Genomic DNA, 22,880 nt, shown 5'->3' on the forward strand with positions numbered 1-22,880 from the left:
TACATTTATATAATAAATTTAATGTACGTTCTTCCACGATACTGTATTTTTTATTAAACTGTATCCATTTTAACAAAGATTATCGACTGTTTTACAGAGATACTTCAACCAATTATTCTTTCAATACCTATTTGAACTTTCCACATGTATTTACATAACACCTGGCTTTTGTTTTTTTATTGTACACTACAGATGCACTAGGAAAGGCATTTAGAATATATTTTTAAACTTAGAAACTGATTCAACGACGATATTTTGTTACCGAAAAAAACGAAATCAAAATAAGTTTTAACTCATACATCCTAGGTAAGTGGTTGAACATTAGAATGAGGCTTGACTTTGACAACAATAATTACTTTATCAGTGATTTAAATCAAAGTTACTAGTTATTTAATAGTAATGTATCGACTCTATTAATAGCACATCCTGATATTATTTCCATTTTACATGTACAATATTTCCTACACTTAGTAAAACTTTTACACTGAGGTTCCTAGAATTCAAGTGTCCTTGCTTTTTCCCAAATGGACGCTAGGTTACAGTACTTTTATTTTGTATTTAAGACATAGCTATTAAGATATCTAATGCCACCTTTCAGAGGGAAAGTGACCAATTAGCAACACCCTACCATTTACATTAAAGGATTGACTATTACTCTTATAATACACCCACAGTTTAAATTCTGGGGAATATTTTGTGGTATTACAAGGGTTCGTACCTAGCTCTTAGGTTCAGAGGTCCGTGGTATTGTTCAACTCACACCCACTAGTCTACACTCAGAATTTAAATGTTTTTAAAAAGTTCAAATAATCGTACTTAAATCAACTTGGAAAGGTCTTTATTTGATAACATACTGCTGAATAGCCAGGAAATACAGGACAATAACCACTTCTACTAGAAGTAACATGAAAATTAAAAACATTTGAAATTCACATGAAAAGAAAAACACACTCTAGCTTCTACCTACTTCATTTGTATACTAGCATGCTAAAAAAGGCAAACTTACTCTATGTGGACGTTTTGAAAACAATAATCTGTGGCAAATAAGTTGGCATTCATAACTAGTTATGAATGATCACCAGGTATCTTTGTATCACTAAATTAGCTTAATGAAGTTACAAGACACATTATTAAAAATATTTAATAAGATAATAAATTTAATAATAGTAATACATTATTGCAACTCCAGTTAAAATAACGATAAACGAATCATACTCGGAGAAGCTTCAGGTTACATTTATCCTGTAATTACGAAATTCATTAATTTAACGCTACATAACTTAAAGATACAAACCACACATATAACTTGATGGTTCTGCTAGTAAAACAGCAAAAGTACACACAACACACCCAAGAACTTAAATCTATAACATGTTACTTCAAGTTTTATTTATTGAAATCTCAAATTGTTTATTTTAAATTTTTGAAATAACTGCTTTTTCTTTCATTATTCAATGTAAATACTTCTACATACACAGAACACACGTATTATAATGTTACTTAATAACGTTTCAAACAATACATTTCATAAAAATTACTAGTGTAACATTGAAAGCTCTACCACTTGTACTTCTTTTGTTGCTTATACCCAACAAGTACCTAACCGTTCGGTCCTTCTAGAGGTTTCTTTATCCAACTTAAAACAGGCACTGCAGTTCAAAGTATTTCACGTGTTCTCATATTAAGTGTCATTTTCTGCATTGTTTTCCAATAAATTAGGGAAAGGAAAGACACTGACTAAACAAACACCTGAAGTATGAACTAGGTGAAGTTTTGAACTACCCTTCATTTTCTTGATTAAAGCCTGAAATCAAATATATTTCCGAGCCTTAGCTGCTCTCTCACATAGCACTTAGTCAATCTCACACCATTAGGTTAACATATCTATATGATTGCACACATTAGATTTTTATCAATAAAAATAACAACTCTGAGTATTCAACTAAGAAAGCTATTATCAAAATAAATTCTCTTTGGTTTATTATAAAACATTTATAATTTTCTCACTTAGAAAACACTATTTCACAATAACAGATTAAAGAAGTAATACATAAATTAACATTTTTAAAAATCAACCTAAAAACTCAACTAAAACATTATCCTCAGAAATACAGCGTGTGCTGCACAAAACTGGTGTTTTCTTAACACCAGTTTTTAACAAGATAATTATCACGGGTGTCATTACAGTTCCAAGAAAACGTATCTTTAATAAAAATGAGGTAATAGATAAATTAATAATATTTTTCTAAATTCATAACCCAATTAAATAATTTCCTTACAAATTTGGCACATGCCTTACATAAGGTTTCTTTAACACTAGATTTTAACTACATAACTGTCATGGTTGTTTAAGTGCAAGTGTTATCTTAAATGCATGTTGGACTAGGAAGAAAGTAGTATTAAAAAAACAAAACAAACTTGAAGACAAACTTAAATATGTTCAAAATGATGGTTAAAGGTTCAATGTTAAGCAACTTTTTTGCTTGTTAATTGTAATAAATAATTAGCTGGTTAAACCATATAACACAAACACGTACCTTGAAAACAAGACGTACCAACAACAATGTAATGGTTCAAACTTAAAAATAAAATAGTAGACAAACTGGTAAGTATGTTAAATGGATAAATTAAAAATAGCTACAAAAGTTCAGATCAGTTTGAACTCTCTACTTAACGTAGATATAATGTGTAAAACGTCTCCATGCATGTATGTTAATGATGGCTTTGTAACCACTTAGTTGACACCACAATCAAGAAAAGAGTATACAGTCTGTATACCTGAAATTTAATCAAGATAGCACAATTGTAGAAGGCACTACTGACACCTCCAGGGTAATTATTAATCTTTGTTGATTGAATTACAGATTTCTCTTCATCTTTCATAATTATAATGTTTCTTTGGTCCAATGTAATCTCTGATGCTGATATACAGACAACAAGAAATTATCATTCCAAAGACCTGTAAAAACAGAAAAATTTCACTGATAAATAAACACACACACACAGTTTACTCATTTCTTAACATATTATTAACCGTTTCCCATTACAAGCTAGGCAAAGTCTCTGACTGCTACATTAAGATATAGATTGTATTCTTTCAAATTTGAAAACTTTTTCAAAATAAACGTACACATATTCAGTAACCAACCATATCTGATACTGTTATGTTTCTAAACGTATATTATATTATTCTCTAAACAAGCCACCTACCTGAACAAAACAGAATCCCAAACCAACTGCTCCCAAGATATTTAAATGATCTTTGATCTCTTTTTCAAGAGCTCCAATGCAACTCTGGTAAAAACAACAAATTTTCTCTCAACACAAGAATGACTTGATAATAAATGAGCAATGGTTACTGAAAATCTTAGTCAGTACATCACCTGACAACAAAATTAGGAAGACAAAGTCCAACTTGTGACAGATTTCCTGTCATACAACTATTTTGATATTAATCTTTGTTTAAGTTAGATGTGTATTTAGAAATATACATAGCTTATACTGCTATTTCTAAATTATCACTTAACTCAGTTTCAGGCTATGGAACATGCTTAACACAAAACATACATCACATGATGTTTAACAATATATTCAACATCATGAAAGTGAAGAAGTGATAAGAGGAATGATATTAGACTGATATCAGAAAGAAAGAAAAAATGAGTTTAGACACTTACTGGAAATATCAAAAACAAGCATTTTAAATCTTAAAAATCTACTAGTGTATACCATATGTAAAACATAAAAATACCTGACACAATCAAAAGTATCCTGCTTCTATATAAAATAAAAAATACACTGATGGAACCTGTTAAAGCTAGTTCTAATAATTTTGGGAAACTGTGCTAAAATGTAATATATCATGAAACACTCAAAAATCACAATCAACATGTTGCACATGACACGTGAAATTTACTTGCTGGGAATATAATTGTACAGAGTTATTTACAAGTTTTGTTATATCTAAAAAAAATAAATTGTGCATTTATCTGTTAAACTTACGTTTTCTACATATATAAAAAATTGTTTCTCAAGATGATTAAAATTACCAACAGGTGTAAAAAAACATTATCTCAAATAAAGATTTCTTAATCTTATGACTGGTCAAAGTAAATCCTTACTACACAAGAGGTACTTATTTACAAAATAATTTTATGTTTGCACATTGTAATATAACACATTTATTGGTACAGTTTATTATGAAGTAGCATGTGCAGTTTCAGTTCCTATCTAACACCTCTACTCTTTAGCTTACCATCATCTATGTAAAAGTGGAAATCAAAGTAACACTCGAAACACCTTTAATAATTAATTTCTAGAAAACATTAACTGTAAGAACATTGAGAATTCCTGTTCTATTTTGTCTTGTTTCAAGAGATATTATTATTTACTGTGTTTTGTAAACACACATATTACAAATCTTGATACATTTTCTAAACAGACTAGAAGTTATTACACACTTTATTAGAAGTGAGAGTTAACATTTGTTTTTAATAACACAATGACTAAAATAATTTATTTGTAAATTCTTTTCCTTACTAAACATTCCTTATCATATTAATTCAATATGTACACATGATAAACAGACATTATCACTTAGAGGCTCATTATAAACAAAACAAAATGGAAAGGTTTTACTCAACTTATTCAAAAAGTAACAAGAACTAATTACTCTTCTAAGTAATTATTAAATTTAACCAAACTATACTATTCTTAAGTTAGTATAAACCACAAAGAAATTTAACAAATACACCAACATCATCATGAATATTTGAGGGATGATCTCGAACACCACAAGAAGGTGTTTCTGTAATACAGCAACTGTCAGGCACTTTATTTTTCACATCAGGATTCTCTTTCAGCCATCTGCTGTAATGCCAGTCTTCAAAATCCAGAGCTCCACAGCATTTGTACTAAAGTACAAAAAATAACAAGCCTTCATTACCTAAAGAAAGGAAAACAAGTTACACATTTCAAAGGCAATTTCAGTCATTCGTGTAATTTCCACAGGTGGTAGTGGGGGACATAACCCCCAAATTTTCCCAAAGATAGAATAACTTTTTATAGAATACCCTCCTGCATATCCTAATTGCAGAAACAGCCTGCCTTCCACATATTTGAAAAGCTACAATGAACAGTATTAAACTTTATTAATAATGAAAATATTCACTGTTAACCTTGAGATTTTTCAACAAACCAAAGATACTTTACCTTTCTCTGTAAACTGTCAATAGCATCTGTTCTACCTTGATCAAAATAATAATAACTGTTGAACGTTCCATTCATATAGACTGCAAGCTCAGAGCGAACCTGTAGAACAGTAAAGTGAATGTGTTTATAACTTATACCCATGTAGAAACTTACTAAAACCTTAGGGCTAACTTAAAGTACAAGAAACATTAACAAGGGTATTGTCATTTATATCAGAATAAAGGAGAATGTTAATCAGAAATAAAAAACATTACACAGTATTCAAAGTGTAAGATTGTGCAGAGATATAAATTATACCAGTAGTAGATGATTTATATTCTAAGTAAACTATAGACTGATTAGAGATTGATGAAAAAAAGCCAACCAGCATTGTAGAGAAAAATAACATCTTCAAAGTTGCTAATCTATTGTAACATTAAACCTAGTTAACAAAGCATTACCTGGCTAACTACCAGCACTTTACACAGTTTGGCCCTGTTAATAAAACATTACCATGCTGACTTATCAGCACTCTGAACAGGTACACTACATTTTCAAAGCATCAACTTGCTAATTGTTAGCACTTTACACACATTCACCTGACATAACAGTGACAGAAAATAGAGTCACAGTAAAAAAAAAAAAAAATCACATTTTATTTAAATACCATAAAAAGTAATAAAACAATAAAATATTTTAAATCAGTTGTTAACTGACAGCACACGACTTCTATATATTGACATCACAAATTATATATTACAGCATCACACATACATTAGTGTGCAAAAAAATGGAACATTTTAAAAATTTTTTTTAATAAAAAATAATGGTTTGTTTGAATAATACTTAAGTTATTTTATTATATCACCATAACTTCAACAATATTTTTTTTAATATGTCATTAGTTATTGTAGTATTTGTAATTGTAATTGTAGATCTAATTTATAAATTCTTGGTGTGCAACAAATGGTACAAATATCTAATAATAGCTATGATCATGTTTTCATGAAATTTCCTGCCTTTGTTAAATATACATAAGACTCTTTTCCTGGATTAAACATAACATACATAATAAATGATTACGTATTTTCAACAGGTTATGTTCAACTTACATTGCATTATGTAACAGTATGATTTAATTAGTATTTCACACAACTATATTTACCTAACATATTACTTATGAAAAGAAACTTGTGTATGGCTCTATAACTCTTTTTACAAATCTTAAATTAACTCTTTTGTATATTTAGTAGCTAAGGCTTATGTTAACACAACTCTTGAGGGTGTATAATTTGAGAGAATGTTTGTAGTTCAACAGTGCCTTACTACTTACAGAAGTAAGATGCAACAAGACAGTTTGTTTCACAAATACAGCATTTATTCCAACCATGGTTTCACCAATAAAAGGTATCATTAGCTACAGGCTGAAATATTTTGTAGCAGGAATTATATACATGTTTAAACAGACATCCATTGAAATTCTAGAGACAATTGGGGCATGAACTGGAGAGGAGCACAAGTTGGTTTGGTCATTTTGAACTTTTTCTGAATTTGTTTTCAGACTTCTATTTATTTCAAAAGTTTTCACAATTTTGTTTTTACATGTATGTAAAATTTTGCAGATCAAATTGGTTTTTAGTTTTGATAAGGTTGAATAAATTTTCTTTAATTTCCAGCTTGTAGAATATTCTTTAATTCTCATTTCCATAAAACATCCTATCTGACCAGTATATACACTACTGAAGTCTCGACCTGTTAACTGATAAACATTACTGCTGCTGTATTCTTCAGTTCGGTCTTTATTGTTCCACAATATTATTCCTAGTAGAAGGCTGTTTTTTAGATTTTTATTCAGTGTGTTATATATATTTGTGAGAAGCTTTCCCAGTATAGTTCATCCTAAACCATTTCTTTTCGTTGTCATTTGTGGGTATACAGATTTTAAATTTATGGCTTTCAATTTTTAAACAACTATGTGTTAATTAACTTTTTTGAATAACTGTTGTTAACAAAGTGTTTTACAGTTTTTTTTTATTTCAGTTTCATAATCCTTAGATGACAAGGGTACGGTGAAAATAAGGTTAAAGGTCACAAGTTTGACTTTTATACCTCATCCATAAACTATGCTAATCAAATGAAGTCAAAAGCCTTTGGAACTTGCGTCTTCAACAGGACATAAAAATACTAATCAAAGTGGCTTCATTAATTAATTCAATTACATCTAAACCTTCTAATGTCATCCCAGTTACAGATATTTCTTCTAATTTACATCAGTAACTTATTTTAATCATCATTGTACCATATTTTAATCATCTTTCTTTGTCCACATATTAACTTTTAAAGTTTGTTAAGAAGGAAAGAAATAATTTAAAACAATTTGTCAGCATGACCCTGTAGTACTAGCAAGTAAAACTGGGACCAACAAGTATTAAGTATTGCAATAATGGAAGAATTAAAAACATGTTGTTGAATGAATGAACATGTAAAGAGAATAAAACATCAACTTTAAACAAAAGAATAACTATACTCTTCAAAAAAAGAAACGCAAAAGGCAAAATGTGAGAAATATTGTTAACAAGTTTATTCCGGGTAGTTCTGTTTGACATGTGTGAAACTTTGCACATTCACTGCTGAACATCCAAAGTCTGCAAAGGCGAAGTCCACGCTCACTAGGTGAAGTTGAACGTCACTCAACGTCAATAACGAGTATGCCCCCCGTGAGCATCAATAACTGCTTGACATCTCCTGCCCATGGAAGCGATGAGATGACGAATCACATCCTGTGGAATGGCTGTCCACTCAGCCTGCAAAACTGCTGCAAGCTGAGGTAGAGTCTGCGGTTGAGGTTGTCGCAGTCACAGGCGTCGGTCCAACTCGTCCCAAAGATGTTCGATGGGGTTTAAATCTGGTGATCTGGAGGGCCAGGGAAGAACGTTGATGTTGTGGTGTCTCAAGAAAGCAGTGGTGAGTCGGGCTGTGTGAGGACGGGCATTGTCACGTTGAAAAACGTTGTTGACGTTCACCATGATGGGTTGCACATGGGGCCTAAGAATCTCGTCGACAGTTGCGTACGGTCTGATCGGAAATCCTACGCAGCCCTGGTATGGTCGAGGCAGTAGACGACCCAGTGGTGGTCCTATCCCGAAGGTGACGTAACCGGATGTAGCGATCTTGTGCGGGCGTGGTTACACGAGATCTGCCAGATCGTGGACGGTCACAAGTTGATCCATGTTGTTGGGGACGATTCCATAGCCTTGTGATGGTGCTTGGGTGGACATTCACAGCTCTGGCAACATCTGATCGAGATTCACCTGCTTCTAAGCGACTAATGGCGTTGTTGCATTGTGCTTCAGTCAGTCTTGGCGTAACTGTATTGTGTGTCGGTGGCTTAACACTGAGCTATGGCAACCGAGAACCTGTCACTTTTATAGGGATTTTGCACATGTTGCACTTGCAGAACATGCAGATCTCTCAAACAATTTATTGGACACGAATGCGTTTTGGCGAAAAATCTGATGTTTTCCTCCGTTTTCAAAGTGCACAACTTTTATTGTCATTTTGGTCTGATAATCAGTGCCTTAACATGTGTAACATCACATACTCTGAGCTTGTAACGTTATTACATATATTTCTCTTTAAAATAACAAAAATATCCCTTTTGCGTTTCTTTTTTTGAAGAGTATATATTAGTTTCTTATGTACATTTGAACTGTCAAAAAGTGTTTGGGTTTCTGACTGTAATACTATCCAACATCTGGGTCCAAGAGTGGCTTCAATGGGTGTTGGAGTTACACTTCTTTACACCATTAAGACAAGAATGATTGTGTTTATGTCAATCACACTTTCAAGTCAGATCAGTCTTAGTAAAAGAATTCATTATCTTAGTTTAAAGAGGTTACCTTCCAGCTCATATTAACAGTACAAGTCTCTTCACCTAAGTACGGTTCACACCCATGGTAACAGACATTACAGAAACTTGGCCAAACAGGTATAGGCTCCTCTATAAAAATGTAACTTAAGCCTAAGCTAAGGATTAATACAAGTTTAAAACTACTCACTTCAAATTCAAGTTCACTAATGATACTCTGATTAACTAAGGTAGCTAAAAACGTTAGATAATATATTTTCTATAATTGAACAAAATATTCTACAAAAGTTTAGTCTTTTACTTCTTAATAGCACTTATAAAATGAAGTTATTGTATTTAATGGAAGTTTGTTGATATATTGTTTTCATGAAAACAGGGTTTTGTACATTTATTAATATACAATTACCAGTTTCAGCCAATGAAGCAACTTATTAAAATTTGTCAATAATCGGTCACAGTGGATATGTGATATCAAAGTGTAAAATGGTTTTCTAGAAAAAACAAAGTTTTATTTTTAGAATCACTTTTGAACGTCTTTAGAAATTCAAGAGTTAACAAATAAAGGTTAGCAACTGCAAGTTCAAAAGTTACACTGACAATGTATGCTTACAAAGATGAGTTTTTACAGTTCTGACTATCTCACATCAACATTTCAATCATTATAGTACCATTAGGGATGTGGACTTACAAACATTCTTTCCTGATTATTTAAGTGGTTAAGTCCCCTATACCAGCTGTTCAGTTCTTTCAGTACAATAACAGATAAGTAAACTTCCTAATCATGCACATGTTTCTCTTTTAAGTAAGATGACAACATTGTTTAATTTTATTTCAAAAGTAAATATATTAATAAGAGTGGTTCATTCATTAGTTCAGTTTTATTTTAATTTCAATCCAAAAATTCATTAAATGATTATAATAAGTAGCCCTTCAGTAAAGACCAATCATCAAAGTTTAAATTTTCATCACATTCTCAATATTACACTTTACAATAGGATTAACTAAGTACCTTCACACCAAATGTCAGAATTTTTAAAATGATTCCTGATTATACAAAAGTAATAATAATTTTATGCTCAGATACAGAAGGTAATATTTGGCAGTTTCCAATGACTGCAGCATTAATTTGGTCTCTTCAGAACCAAATAGGAGAAAATTAAGGCATACAAACACCATCTACTGAGGTCAGTGAAGCAAATAATTTGAACCTTTTCCTGTGATTATTCTACAAACCACACAAAAAACAGTATTTCTTTGATGGACTTTAAAAACAAGCATTTATTCATTGATTTGGTTTACCTACCTAGTTTCAGTGGATGTTGATCTCAGTATTTGTTGTTAATATGAATAAAATAGGATTATATCACAAAACTTCAAACCCCCAGTATTATACGTCTGTTTTATAACCTGTTATACACAAAGGTAGCAATAATAATTTCATCACAGTACATGGTACTATGTGTTATACAAATGTTTCTAAAATGGATATACTATACTGAAATATATTGGTATATAAAAGAGAACAAAAAAAAATCTGTTTCATCAACAACTACAAGTTGGTCTTAGATTTAATTTTACTAAAGAACAACCGTATAATATAAAACACTAAGCCACAAATATTGTATTAGATGTGTAATGAAAGGGAATACAGTTGTAGGGCACAGTTCTTACCTGTTCCTGATAAACATAGGCTATAATTCCTGCAACAGCCTCCAAAAGAAAGATCAACAGAAGCATGAATGTGTACTAAAACAGAAAAACAAATTAACTCACCTCAACTTACACTGTTCTGACAATAGTAATGAGGCAGTGTAGTTTTATTGCATACTACTTATGGTAACAGAATGAGGAGTAAATGGACAAACGTTAACATGAAGCATTAAAATATATTAAATACAACTGGTTCACTTCATATCAAATTATGAAAGGAAAAAGAACATTACGTCACAAAAATTAAAAAAGTGCACTCGTGAAGTCCATATTTTGGTATTTTTTGTTACAAACAAAACAGATATGGGTGCACAATAAACCCAACAATTCTTAAGACCTGAATATAGGTAAACACAACTGATAATCATGAGTGAAACCCTGATGTTTTAATTAAATTTATCTAGCATCAGATCCAATGTAAATGTTTGAAGTTATGTATAATTGGGTAAAATATTTCTCTAGTTGTTTTATCAATACTGAATCTTATATTTTGACATGTAACAAGAAGCAGAAGAAAAAAATTCACTGAAAATCATATCTCGAAATTTCAACTTATACGATGACTGTATTAAGTTTACTAAATTTGTTTACACATCATAGAAAGCACAAACTTGACTTACTATACTCATACCAATGGTAGATCTAAAGATAATTCATTATGTACTTTAAAAGACTTAACATAGTTTTGATAATTATCTTTCACATACATGTCCAATTCCCTTTTTTAGATCAATATTTTTCATATTTATTTGGTCAGTCAAAGCACACCTAGCGTTAATACTTAAACACCACTGAAGCAACAATGACCGTCACATGGAGAAACGAGGCAAATCTATTCCACTAGCTACTATTTCCTTCAATGCAAGTTTCCTTCAAGATTTATTTAGTATATTTTAAGGTATATGTTATCAAATAACCACATTTCCTTCAGCACAGACAAACAAAGTATGGTTCAACTCCAACTAAATGGTCTTCCTTGCATTTCAGATAGATACTTACCTCTCCACAGAACAAACAGTTAATGTTCTGTGCTACTGCATGTACTCCAACATAATCATGTGTATTGCACTAGGACATGATGCAACCAACATTAGACTATAGCCCTCTACCAATAGGTAGATGATACCAATTTGCTGACATATCAGAAATATTAACATTAATGGGTAACATGAACAGTATGTTCTGACAAAAAAACTCAATTCTCCACAAAAATGTTCATTAACATACACAATGTATATATTATATACTTAAAGCAACTAGTACAGTAAACAACTTACCTAGAAACAGACAGACACACATATATAGATATTTGATTTATGTAATCAATAACTTATTCATTTCCCATAACCATTAGTGGAATTGTAAGCCACTGTTCCAAAAACAGATGTGCAGACAGTATAGCTATATAGTATCTCTTTGAACTTCACATAAATATATATCAACAAAACTAACTTACAATTAACAAGAGGCAACGATCTTCCTGACGCACTCCAATACAACCAATCACTGTGACAAACAACACTGTAATTCCAGCAATGATCAAAATATACGATGTTGCTGCATAGGTACTTGTAGCTAGCAGGTTAACATAGTGATGTTTGTCTATCACTGTCCACAGGCCTACCCCAAGGACAGCCCATCCTGCAAACTAAACAAATAAATTACTACAGTAATCAAAAACCACACTAATTTATGGTCAATAATTGCACAAGTTAGTTTAGTCCTTGCCTTTGCAAGGTTCACAGGGCCAGTCATTTCAAACTCTGATTTCTAGTTGTACAAGTGGATGTTCATTCCTCCAAACCACCTCTGGACAGGATACTAGTCTGTAGACCAGTCAGAAAAGTTAAGACCAAATAAACCATTTTGTTTTCTTTAAAAAGAAACCATATTGTATACACAGTTTGCAAATAATTTCTAATATTAATTTTCAAATGAGATAAGGTTGTTTACTAGCCTTCTGTTTTGATAAGCATGTAACAATGTTTGTGATAATCAAATATTTCATTTTTATTGATAACGTACTAAATGATTTATATAATTATTGAAATTTTAGTTTGGAAAAAATGCATCAAAGCATATTGTTATTTTATCACTCAACAACACTTTCACTTTGTCACTTAAGGCAACAGTATAAATGCTATTTTTACAACTTTTAAAATTATTTTGGTAATAAAAATGTGTGTGGGGAAGGGGAGTGATAAGTTAAAGTGGCTTAAACTTCCTGTATAGAAATAAGCATTAACTAAGACAATGACTTAATTAGTTACCTTTTGTCAAACAATTTTCTTGTCTTCTTGGTTTGACAGTTCTTTATAAATACTTGCACTCCAACTCCACACACACCCATTTTTAACAAAGTACATAAATTTGTCCAATAGACAATCTTTTTCAACAGCAGAAAAAAAATTTCCTTTTAAAACATAGTAAGTTAGAAATTGCAAGTTTCTACTGGCTAAAGTTAACTGACAGTTTATAAAACATCAAATTAAACAATATACATATACAGAAAAGCCACATTAAGCTAATACATGTTTTATCACTATTATTTTAAAGTTAGACCACTGGTGTTATCCACTTTATAAATATAGAAGTTGTGGTATTAATACATAAAACTGGAAACAATGGTTAGGTCCTCAGTAGAAATAACTTGTTTATACAAAAAAATAAATGAAAATAGAGAGTAAATTAAAGACTGGAATACTCAAGTATCACACCAAGAACACCTAACAAGGAACTGATAAGACTTGTACACCATTAAATATTAACTGATTCATGAATAAGATGAGTTATAATTTATAGCAGATCATTATGTGACAAGTAACTGTCGGACTGAGTCCATACAAAACCTCATAGTTAGACCAAAGTCCTCATGATTGTGTTCATACTAAACCTCAGAGTCAGATCAAAATCCCTAGGATTGTGTTAATACTAAACCTTCAAGTCAGACCAAAGTCCCTAGAATTGTGTCCATAATAAACTTTCAAGTTAGACCAGTCTTCAGGATTGTATCCATACTAAACCTCCAAATCAAATCAAAGTCCTTCTCAGCATCTCAAAACTACAGATTACTTATTTTGGTAATCATTCTCACTTTGCACAATCAATCATCGGTAGATTAACTCCTTGCATATACTATTTTGTGCAAATTGGACGTTAGCGAAATGCAGAATATTTCTGTGAAAAATACTTCTGGATGCAACTAAAGTAAAGATATGTTCTTTTTTTATAATTAGAGAACAGTAACATATTGAGATTTTCACTTGATACAAGATTACAGTTTAAACTGTTTTTCAAAAATTAATTTCTGTGGTTAAATTATTAATTACTTGTTTCAGCACAATGTTACATCAAGATGAACTCAGCACCAGATTTTGGCGATGTAAAGATGTAATATTACCAATGACTGGTTGGAAGGTTTGGTTTGTTTCGAATTTTGTGCAAAGCTACACAAGGGCTATCTGCACTAGCCATCCCTAATTCAGGAGTGTAAGACTAGAAGGAAGGCAGCTAGTCATCACCACCTACTACCAACCTTTAGGCTACTTCTTTGTCAACGAATAGTGGGATTGACCATCACATTATAACGCCCCCAATGGCTGAAAGGGTGAGCATGTTTGGTCTGACGAGGATTTGAACCCAGACCCTCGGATTACGAGTCGAGTACCTTATCCACCTGGCCATACCAGACCCACGCTTGAGGGAAGCTGGCACGAGGGTTGTGTTAATTTCAAGTGAAGCGAAGTACACGTACTTGAGCTGTCAAGATTCTTAAGCTATTATATAGTGAAGAAATATTCGGTGCATGCACATTTCCGCAACGTCGTTAACTTCCTAGTAAACGTTTCGCATTTTGAAATTTCTTTATGGAAGATAAATAAACTCTATTCACACTGTCCCGTATGCGTAGTCACTACTGAGAAATTAGAAATTTCATACTAGTTTCATATTATCAGAAATCATATGCTCATTTATGTTTTCAACAGTTTCAGGACTATAATTAATCTTCCTTGTGTTACAGCTTCAGGTCTTTTGTGTTACCTATCAATAAATGTAAAATGTACAAGTTGACGTTTCTAGGTTATCTTATAAAACATTTTTAATTTAAATCAGTGACGTCGAGAAAACCCACTTGTAGACAAATATATATGTAAAAACGGCTCGTTTGGGTTGAGAAAATATTTTACGTAGAGGAGCGAACAACGTTTCGACCTTCTTCGGTCATCGTAAGGTTCACAAAGAAAGAAAGAGGTAACTGACCGGTAGCTCACCACATGTTTGAAAGAGGCATAGTCCGTTTAAAATAAATCTTGAAAATGAAATGTTTGAGTACAAGTTTTGGAATTAAGAACAGACAGTAACAACAGGGTATATTAAACATAAGGAGTGTTAACTTTAAACTTTACAGTAGAGTAGCTTGTTTTATCTTCAGTATACAAAAGGGAATGAATTAACTCTGATTGGATAAAACTAAAAAAACTCGTCTTCCCTCTTGTTCATTTTACACATTGAATTTATCACTGAAACAGTTATCTTTTTACTTACAAAACATTCTTGATAAAAGATGTGTAAAAATGTCACATTCCAAAGTAATGAATGTCGTCGGTGTTTGGGTACATACCCTGGAGGGTCAGGTTCTCTGTGACCTCTTCCTCCTCCCCGTACTTATATTCTTGGCTGATTGATATTTATAACTGTGAACTGAATTTTATTTGGTCCTTTTCAGGACAATGTCCATGTATTTTGGCTCGTATACAATTTTTATTCTATTAGCAGAATGTCAAGTTTGCTGGTGGCATTTTTTTAAATACATAAGTAAACAAACTATAAATATATTTTTTTAAATTTTTATTTAAAGTTTATATTTTTTATTATTATTTAAAGTTTTTTATATTTATTATTTATTTTTATATTTGAAATATAAGTTAACTGGGGAGAGATATTTAGGACTAGCTTCATCATGTATGAGGTACCTGTCTAGTTCGCATAGTAATTCGTTTTTCATCCAATTCTTATTAAAGTACATTATTGTAATATGTAGGAGTCTATCTGGTATGGTTGGTATGTTCGAGTATTTGTGAATGAATTGAGATGATATTGTTCTTGGAACTCTGTACGCAGTTGTGAGGAGTGTGTTTTGGATTGTTTGTAGTTTAGTTTTAATTATTTTATTGCTTACAGTTATCCATGCTGGAGCTGCATAGTCTATTACAGGTCTAATATATGTTTTATAGATTTTTAGAATGCTATCTGTAGATGCTCCACTGTTTTTACCAGTTAGACTCCTAGCATATTTAGTTCTTCGCCAGACTTTATTTTTAATTTCGTTCACATGATTGATCCAAGTTAGTTTTGAATCATAGGTCAGACCTAAAAATTTTGCCGATGGGGCAGTCTGAAGTAGTGTGCCATTCATATATAATTCTGGCTGTTGTTTTTTGTGTTTTGTCAATTTCGTAAAAACTACGAGTTGTGTTTTTACTGTGTTTATTTTTATTCTATATTTTTGACAGTATTCACTTATTCTGTTTAGTTGCGGTTGTATGTTAGTGGCTGCTATTGTGGGTGTTGCGGCACTTTTCCAGACTGCCACATCATCTGCGAACTGTGAAGAGAATCCATGATTCGGATCCCTCAGTGGCATATTGTTTACATACATGATGAAGAGTATAGGGCAAACCACCCCTCCTTGAGGGTCACCAGCTTCAGGAGTAAAGTATTCAGAAAATGTACCTTCAACATTTACTCTACATTTTCTGTTTTCCAAAAAGTTAGATAACCAGCGAATAATTCCTCGCGGTAGTTCCATTTCATTAATTCGGAACCTTAGACCATCGTGCCAAACAGTGTCGAATGCTTTCTTGATATCAAGGAAGCAAGCGACTGTACATTCTTTTTTGTTGAAGCTACCTATTATGGTTTCGGTTAATCTGATTAGGTGGTCTGTCGTTTGTCTAAGTTTCCTGAATCCATTTTGTTCTTTTGGCAATTTTGATGTTATCTCCAAGAATGTGGAGAGTCTATTACTGATTATTCTTTCAAGAATTTTGCCTACACAGCTGGTCAGGCTGATTGGTCGGTAGCTGTTAGGTTTATTCGCTGGCTTTCCTTCCTTATGGAACATTAATATATTTGCAAGCTTCCAAGAAACTGGGATGTATCCTGAGGATAGTGATAAGTTAAAAAGTGAATTCAGGTGGTCAAACAATTTCGGAGTGCCCTTTTTTAGGAGGATAGCTTGTATTTCGTCTTCACCTGGTGCTTTGTTTTTTGTGTTTTTTATTGCTTCTAGTAATTCTTGAAGGGATATTTCATTCCAAAGTAATAAGTCGTTTACGATTTTGGTTTGAATTTCGCGCAAAGCTATGCGAGGGATATCTGCGCTAGCCATCCCTAATTTAACAGTGTAAGACCAGAGGGAAGGCAACTAACTAGTCATCACCACCCACCGCCAACTCCAGGGCTACTCTTTTACCAACGAATATTATAACGTTCCCCCCTCGACTGAAAGAACGAGTATGTTTGGTGTGTTGGGAATTCGAACCTGCGATCCTCATATTACGAGTCGAGTGCCTTAACCACTTAGCCATACCTGGCCCAAGTGGTTTAAGATCACAGTGAATATATTACATGCCACAAGACGACGCTTGTATGATTAGAACATCGAAACTAATTTACATTAAGTTTTTCATGCAATAAAACGTACATTTAGTTTTAAGTAATACCTTTGTGATCTTTGCTGGCCCTCCCATCGCCCCATCTATCTGAACAGATGGTTACGTCATTACATAGAATATTTCCATCAGCCTATATATTTTAAACATTTATCAATTTTATTATTTCTATACATTACATCACCCACGAACAGAAACTCATAAACCAACGGTATAATAGATGAAACCTAATTTGCTTCTCAAACACAACAATATTATGTACACCCTAATAACCAAATGTTAAACCAATCAACTCAGTACTGTCTTTGTTAGGCCTACATGAACATTGGCATGTTGCCAGAAACAAACTCTTAGATACTTAGTGTTGGGTCAGTTTTCTACTTTTTGACTGCTTATATAAGGCGTACCATCAAAACAGACATTAGTGTAAAATATATATACACCACGTGCACTAAGTAATCGCCCAGATTACGTTCAAGGTTACATACAAACAGCAAGGTTTCAAACGTACTATTTTCGATTTTAGCAGTTATTTTATCATAAATATAGCGTCACGAGTTATGAAATGATCAGTTTCTAAGAAGGCCAATGAAAACAAATATTAAGCTCCTGTTTACACGTTTATCAGAAAGGTTAGTATACAACTTTGCACTTTAAAATATATATATATATATATATATCCAAAAACTTGCACCTTTAAAAAATATTTAAACAATTGCATACCCCCATCCAATATCTATAAACGCATATTTCAGAAAAACGCTGCGCGCGCGTGCATGTTCGCTTATAACTGAAGAACCGTTAAACCGATTGTTACTAAACCAGGCACGTAACGTTTGGACCGTCGAGGGAAGGAGCCGGTGTTCGTATCTGACCTCTTTATGCGACCCACGTGTCTTCCCTGTTCTTAGAATGAATACGTCAGCTACCGTGTTTCTCCGAAAATAAGACAGGGCTTATATTAATTTTCACTCCAAAATATGACACTAGGGCTTATTTTCGGGGGATGTCTTATTTTGAAATATTAAAAAAATGAAGTTACAAAGTAAAACTATTAAACTAATCATTTAAAATAAACTATTATTAAACTATTAAACTAACTGATTAATACTTAAACAAACTAATTAACTAACTATTAAACTAATTAATAAATTAATTTTTTTTATTTCTTTCCTCTTCCTGCCACTCTTAACTAGGGCTTATATTAAAACTATCCCCAAAAATCACACTAGGTCTAATTTTATGGGTAGGTCTTATTATCGGAGAAACACGGTAGTTCATATAAATACAGGAAGTATTGCTCACTCGAAAAAGGAAGGGCTGAAATCTAAAAATATACACCAGAAGTTCTTAACTGGCTCTACACCTTGACTGGTTTAAATAGCTTCTGATGGAAGCGGCATGACGTCATTCAATGATCAAGGTTTTCTGAAGCAACCAATCGCAGCTCCTTGTGTTAAAAATATATGCACACTACAAAAGAAAGCTCGAAAGATCACAGAAAACGCCAACTACACAAAACCACATGCACACAATCTTGTCTCGAACAACAATTTTAATGATCTCGTCAGTTTCCAACTAAACTCTAGATCCCAAATTAGATGGCCCAAATTTGAAAATGTAAGCATACTAACCCCTAACCACTATTTAAACATTCTACGTGAGTTCTTGGCTCCAATAACCACAGTTTTCAAACCTTTCTGATCCCATATGGAAACTAAAGTTCAGAAATATATAGAATTTCAATTTAGATTACCAATTGATGTTAATTTCAATTTTCAAGTTATGTTCAGTCAATGCTAAAAGATTCCCCAAACCCTTGACTCAATCACCCCCATCTCTTTCTGACTTTTTTTTTTTTTTTAAACGGAAACAAATAATTTATATTTCGAAAGTTAAAAATTAATCAACACACCCAGTTAATAGTTGTGTTCCAGGTATCGGTATTTAGATGTTGTAGACCAGGGAAGGTCAGGTTCAAAAGACCTTTTCCTAGTTAATTGTTCATTAAATCGAGAGCTTGGGAGTGGGGTAGCAAAGAAAGAAATATGAACTAGCGTGAATTCCCAATTCAGTTGGGTGGGCCCCCACTCTGTGCTATATGTATGGGTTTCTTATTGCAAAGCCACATTAGGCTATCTGCTGTGTCCACCTAAAGGAATCGAACCCTTGATTTTAGCATCGTAAATAGAAAGACTTATCGATGTCCCAGAGGGGAACCTTATGGTATAATTTGTATAATTTTTAATACGGTCTAACTACAAATGTGCTATTTAGAGTCACCTTCCGATCTCGAGGCAGTGGTCGCGACTTTATGTTTCGAAGTATAAAATACCATTGTTAAAGAAATAACAATAAATATCTTCTATTAAGCTCCTTCAAAACGCTGTTTATTTTTAGTACAAATGTCATAACATCACGTTCCACGAGGTTATCTCGAGTTAATTACCGAAACTGTGGCGACAAACTAGTGGTTATTGTTTTAACGATACCAAGAGATTTAATTAATTTTACAAGGACAAATGAATGATCATTTTAAACGTTTCTTATTTTTAAGTACTTAACAAAATGAAGGTTCACGTACTGTACCTCCTTACCCTTTTAACTAGTGTTACATTCTGAATACGCACTTGTAATACCAACCTCTGAAAGGTAACTGAAAGTAACGTTTTAAATTAACGACCACATATTCGATAGCGAATCTGTACTTTATAAATGGAGGGAATGTCACATGAAAATCATTTACTATAGTTTTACTGACTCGAATCCCACATGTTCTAGGGGTAATCGTCCAGAATAGAGACTCCTACGATGTAGGTATAGCCGTCCCCAATTTTGAACTAGAGGGAAGGTAGCCAAAGAGACAGTAAATATATTTTTTACTCATTCATCTAATTATCCATTTTTAACCCTCATCGCTAGTTAAACATAATGCCACGAGTACTGTGGGTTTTATAACTCAAATATTTGCTACTGAATTGAAAACAGACAGCAGACTTGCCGTTACTACAGATTTTTTAAACTGAATAATGACATTCACTGTCACTTTTATAACACGTTCAACCATCTCAGAGACAGAGCGACGTTTATGAATGGAAATAATCCCATTCATCACGTGCTTTTGTAATAGCTGAACTGTTCTTCAACAGAGTAGCAAACACGTAAACATAACTTGTCTGAGAGTACGTCTTGGATGACGAGAGAACCCTAATAGACTCTTTGGACTTTATATATTAGTACCAAACAATTCGATCTGTATTGACACGCATAATCCGCAATAAATTATCACTAACTAGCTGGAGTATCTGACCGTTGGACTGATTAAATAAAACCTAGTCTGTGACAAAGGATAGTAAGTTTTATTTCTTAACGTAATAAATATTAAGAGTACAATAAAAATACACAGAGGTACCAGTATTGAAAAGAAAGGCACGCAGTTTTCAAGAATTAACTATATTTTGAATGTTTCCATTCAGTTATTTGTAAGTGGAAACTGCTAATAGAACGAGTACGCTAGATTTAGAAAGTTAATACAATTTGCTATAGAACATTCGTGATCAGGAGAATTTGCAAGATATTTAGAATAAAGGATATGTTCTAAGTACGATAATAAGCCAGTATTTAATTGGTTCGGTGACTGAGAAGTTAGTGAAGCATCCGGATCAGTGTTAGCTATCAGTTACTCAAACGAGTAAATGAAAAATTGTGTCAGTATAGTTGTATTTTAGTCGTAATACCACAAACGAGTAAATTTTTGTCAGGAGTGAAAATGTTATTTCTAAACTTAGGCCTAAAATTAGGTACAAGTTAGAGTACCCTTTAACCTTTTGGGACGATGAGAATAGGAATCGGCGACCCACAAATCGTGAGTAGGGGCTCTAACCACCTGGCTCAGAATATTGGAAAATACAAATCATATTTAACGGATTTATTTTGATAACTGGTGCCTTATCCACACGTTCAATACTAGAGGTATAGATGTATTTGTAATCACATATAAATGGCGATCAGAAAATAAAATATTTCTTTCTCGACCTCCGTCGAAGAACAAATATCGTTTTACATATAAGTAGCGAAATACAAACAATCAGAATAATAAAAAAAACTTACAAAAAACAGGACGTTAAAGACATAGAGGACGTATTTAAGAAACGATACACTACAACAACCCTCATACGTCCTTCTTCTGTACGCTGCCATCACAACTCACAGTATTCCCGAAGGTTCTGGAAAAAACAAAACAAAAAACGATTCCTTTATTTAAATTTCAATACCTAGTTATTTGTCACTTATAATGTCCACAAGTTAGTCATCTATCAGACTGTTTTCATTGCACTTGGAAATACTAGACATTCTGTTAGTATATAATATCTGTGTGTCGGAATGTAGTGAGGGAAAGGTTCCCATCCACCTTCCAATATTCCACTTGTCAGCAGTTTTCTGTGAACTTTTTTATCGGCAAATTTCTTGTCCGTCCTTTCAGGAAAAATAGTTGTTTGTTTTGAATTTTGCGCAAAGCTACACGAAGATTATTTGCGCCAGCTGTCCCTAATTTAACAGTGTAGGACTAGAAGAAGACACTCACCACCAGCTCTTGGGCTATTCTTTTACCAACGAATAGTGGAATGGATCGTAACGTATAACGCCTACATGACTGAAAGGACGAGCATGTTTCCGTGATGACGAGAAAACCCACTTGTAGAGCATGTTTAGTTTGAAGAGGATTCGAACAAGCGACCCTTAGATTACAAGTCAAGCCCCATACCTACCTGGCCATGCCGAGTCAGTAAAAATAATTACTTTTTAGTTGCGATGGATGATTAGGCAAAAAAAAAAAAAAAAAAAAAAGCGCGCGAGAGAGAAATTCGACAGATGTCAGATATTTTATTTAGATGGAACTATTTAATTTTAAGAATTGAAGTATGTCATAGTGTGCATTTCCAAACTTTTCACACAGTTAAATTTAAAATCTTTATTACAAGTGTGTTTCAACAAATCAATTTTGTCGGCTAAAGTACAAGAATTTCGCTTTTCTCCCTCTCTGTATGCGGGATACATTCCTGTTTGTATAAACTACGAAGGATAATATTAAATGTTACAATACATTAGTTATCCCAATGTACTAGAACGTGTACTTAGGAATAAACTGTCAAAATATGTTTTGTACCGCCACTAAATACGGCCCGTTAGTCTCGACACGATTGGGTTCTCTTACACACGTGCATTACGTCATACAAGTTGCCTGTTTTAACTCTTGGAATTATGTTGTTGGTGAACACTTTAACCCTCTTTAATAAGAGGCTGTTTACATTTTCCTAATTTGGCTCGTACTTATACACGCAAGGGGTGGCTAATTCCGCATAATATTTACTGGATAGTAGGCCTTCACAGACTGCTATACTTTCCCACTTATCCTAAAACTTATAAAGATTGGTTGA

The 22,880-nt window shown here is 32.8% G+C and overlaps 1 protein-coding gene across 4 annotated transcripts in view; it reads right to left on the minus strand.

The window, feature by feature from the left end:
- Positions 1–821: 821 nt before the first annotated feature.
- Positions 822–22,880, minus strand: part of LOC143225355 (CD151 antigen-like) — a 36,782-nt gene continuing 14,723 nt past the window's right edge. For 2 of the 4 annotated variants that reach the window (XM_076454610.1, XM_076454611.1), the window contains exons 2-8: positions 21,553–21,668; positions 12,225–12,416; positions 10,730–10,804; positions 5,212–5,310; positions 4,758–4,913; positions 3,211–3,294; positions 822–2,959 (exon numbers count right to left, since the gene is read on the minus strand). In XM_076454610.1, coding sequence (XP_076310725.1) covers positions 2,873–2,959; positions 3,211–3,294; positions 4,758–4,913; positions 5,212–5,310; positions 10,730–10,804; positions 12,225–12,416; positions 21,553–21,642 — 783 coding nt within the window. In that variant the 5' untranslated portion in view covers positions 21,643–21,668 and the 3' untranslated portion in view covers positions 822–2,872. Of the gene's footprint in view, positions 2,960–3,210; positions 3,295–4,757; positions 4,914–5,211; positions 5,311–10,729; positions 10,805–12,224; positions 12,417–17,493; positions 18,061–18,165; positions 21,457–21,552; positions 21,669–22,880 lie in introns of those variants that run through there. The other 2 variants (XM_076454613.1, XM_076454612.1) reach the window with 2 other exon arrangements.

This window comes from Tachypleus tridentatus, chromosome 9 (genome assembly GCF_004210375.1).
Source record: "Tachypleus tridentatus isolate NWPU-2018 chromosome 9, ASM421037v1, whole genome shotgun sequence".
Classification (NCBI taxonomy): Eukaryota; Metazoa; Arthropoda; class Merostomata; order Xiphosura; family Limulidae; genus Tachypleus; species Tachypleus tridentatus.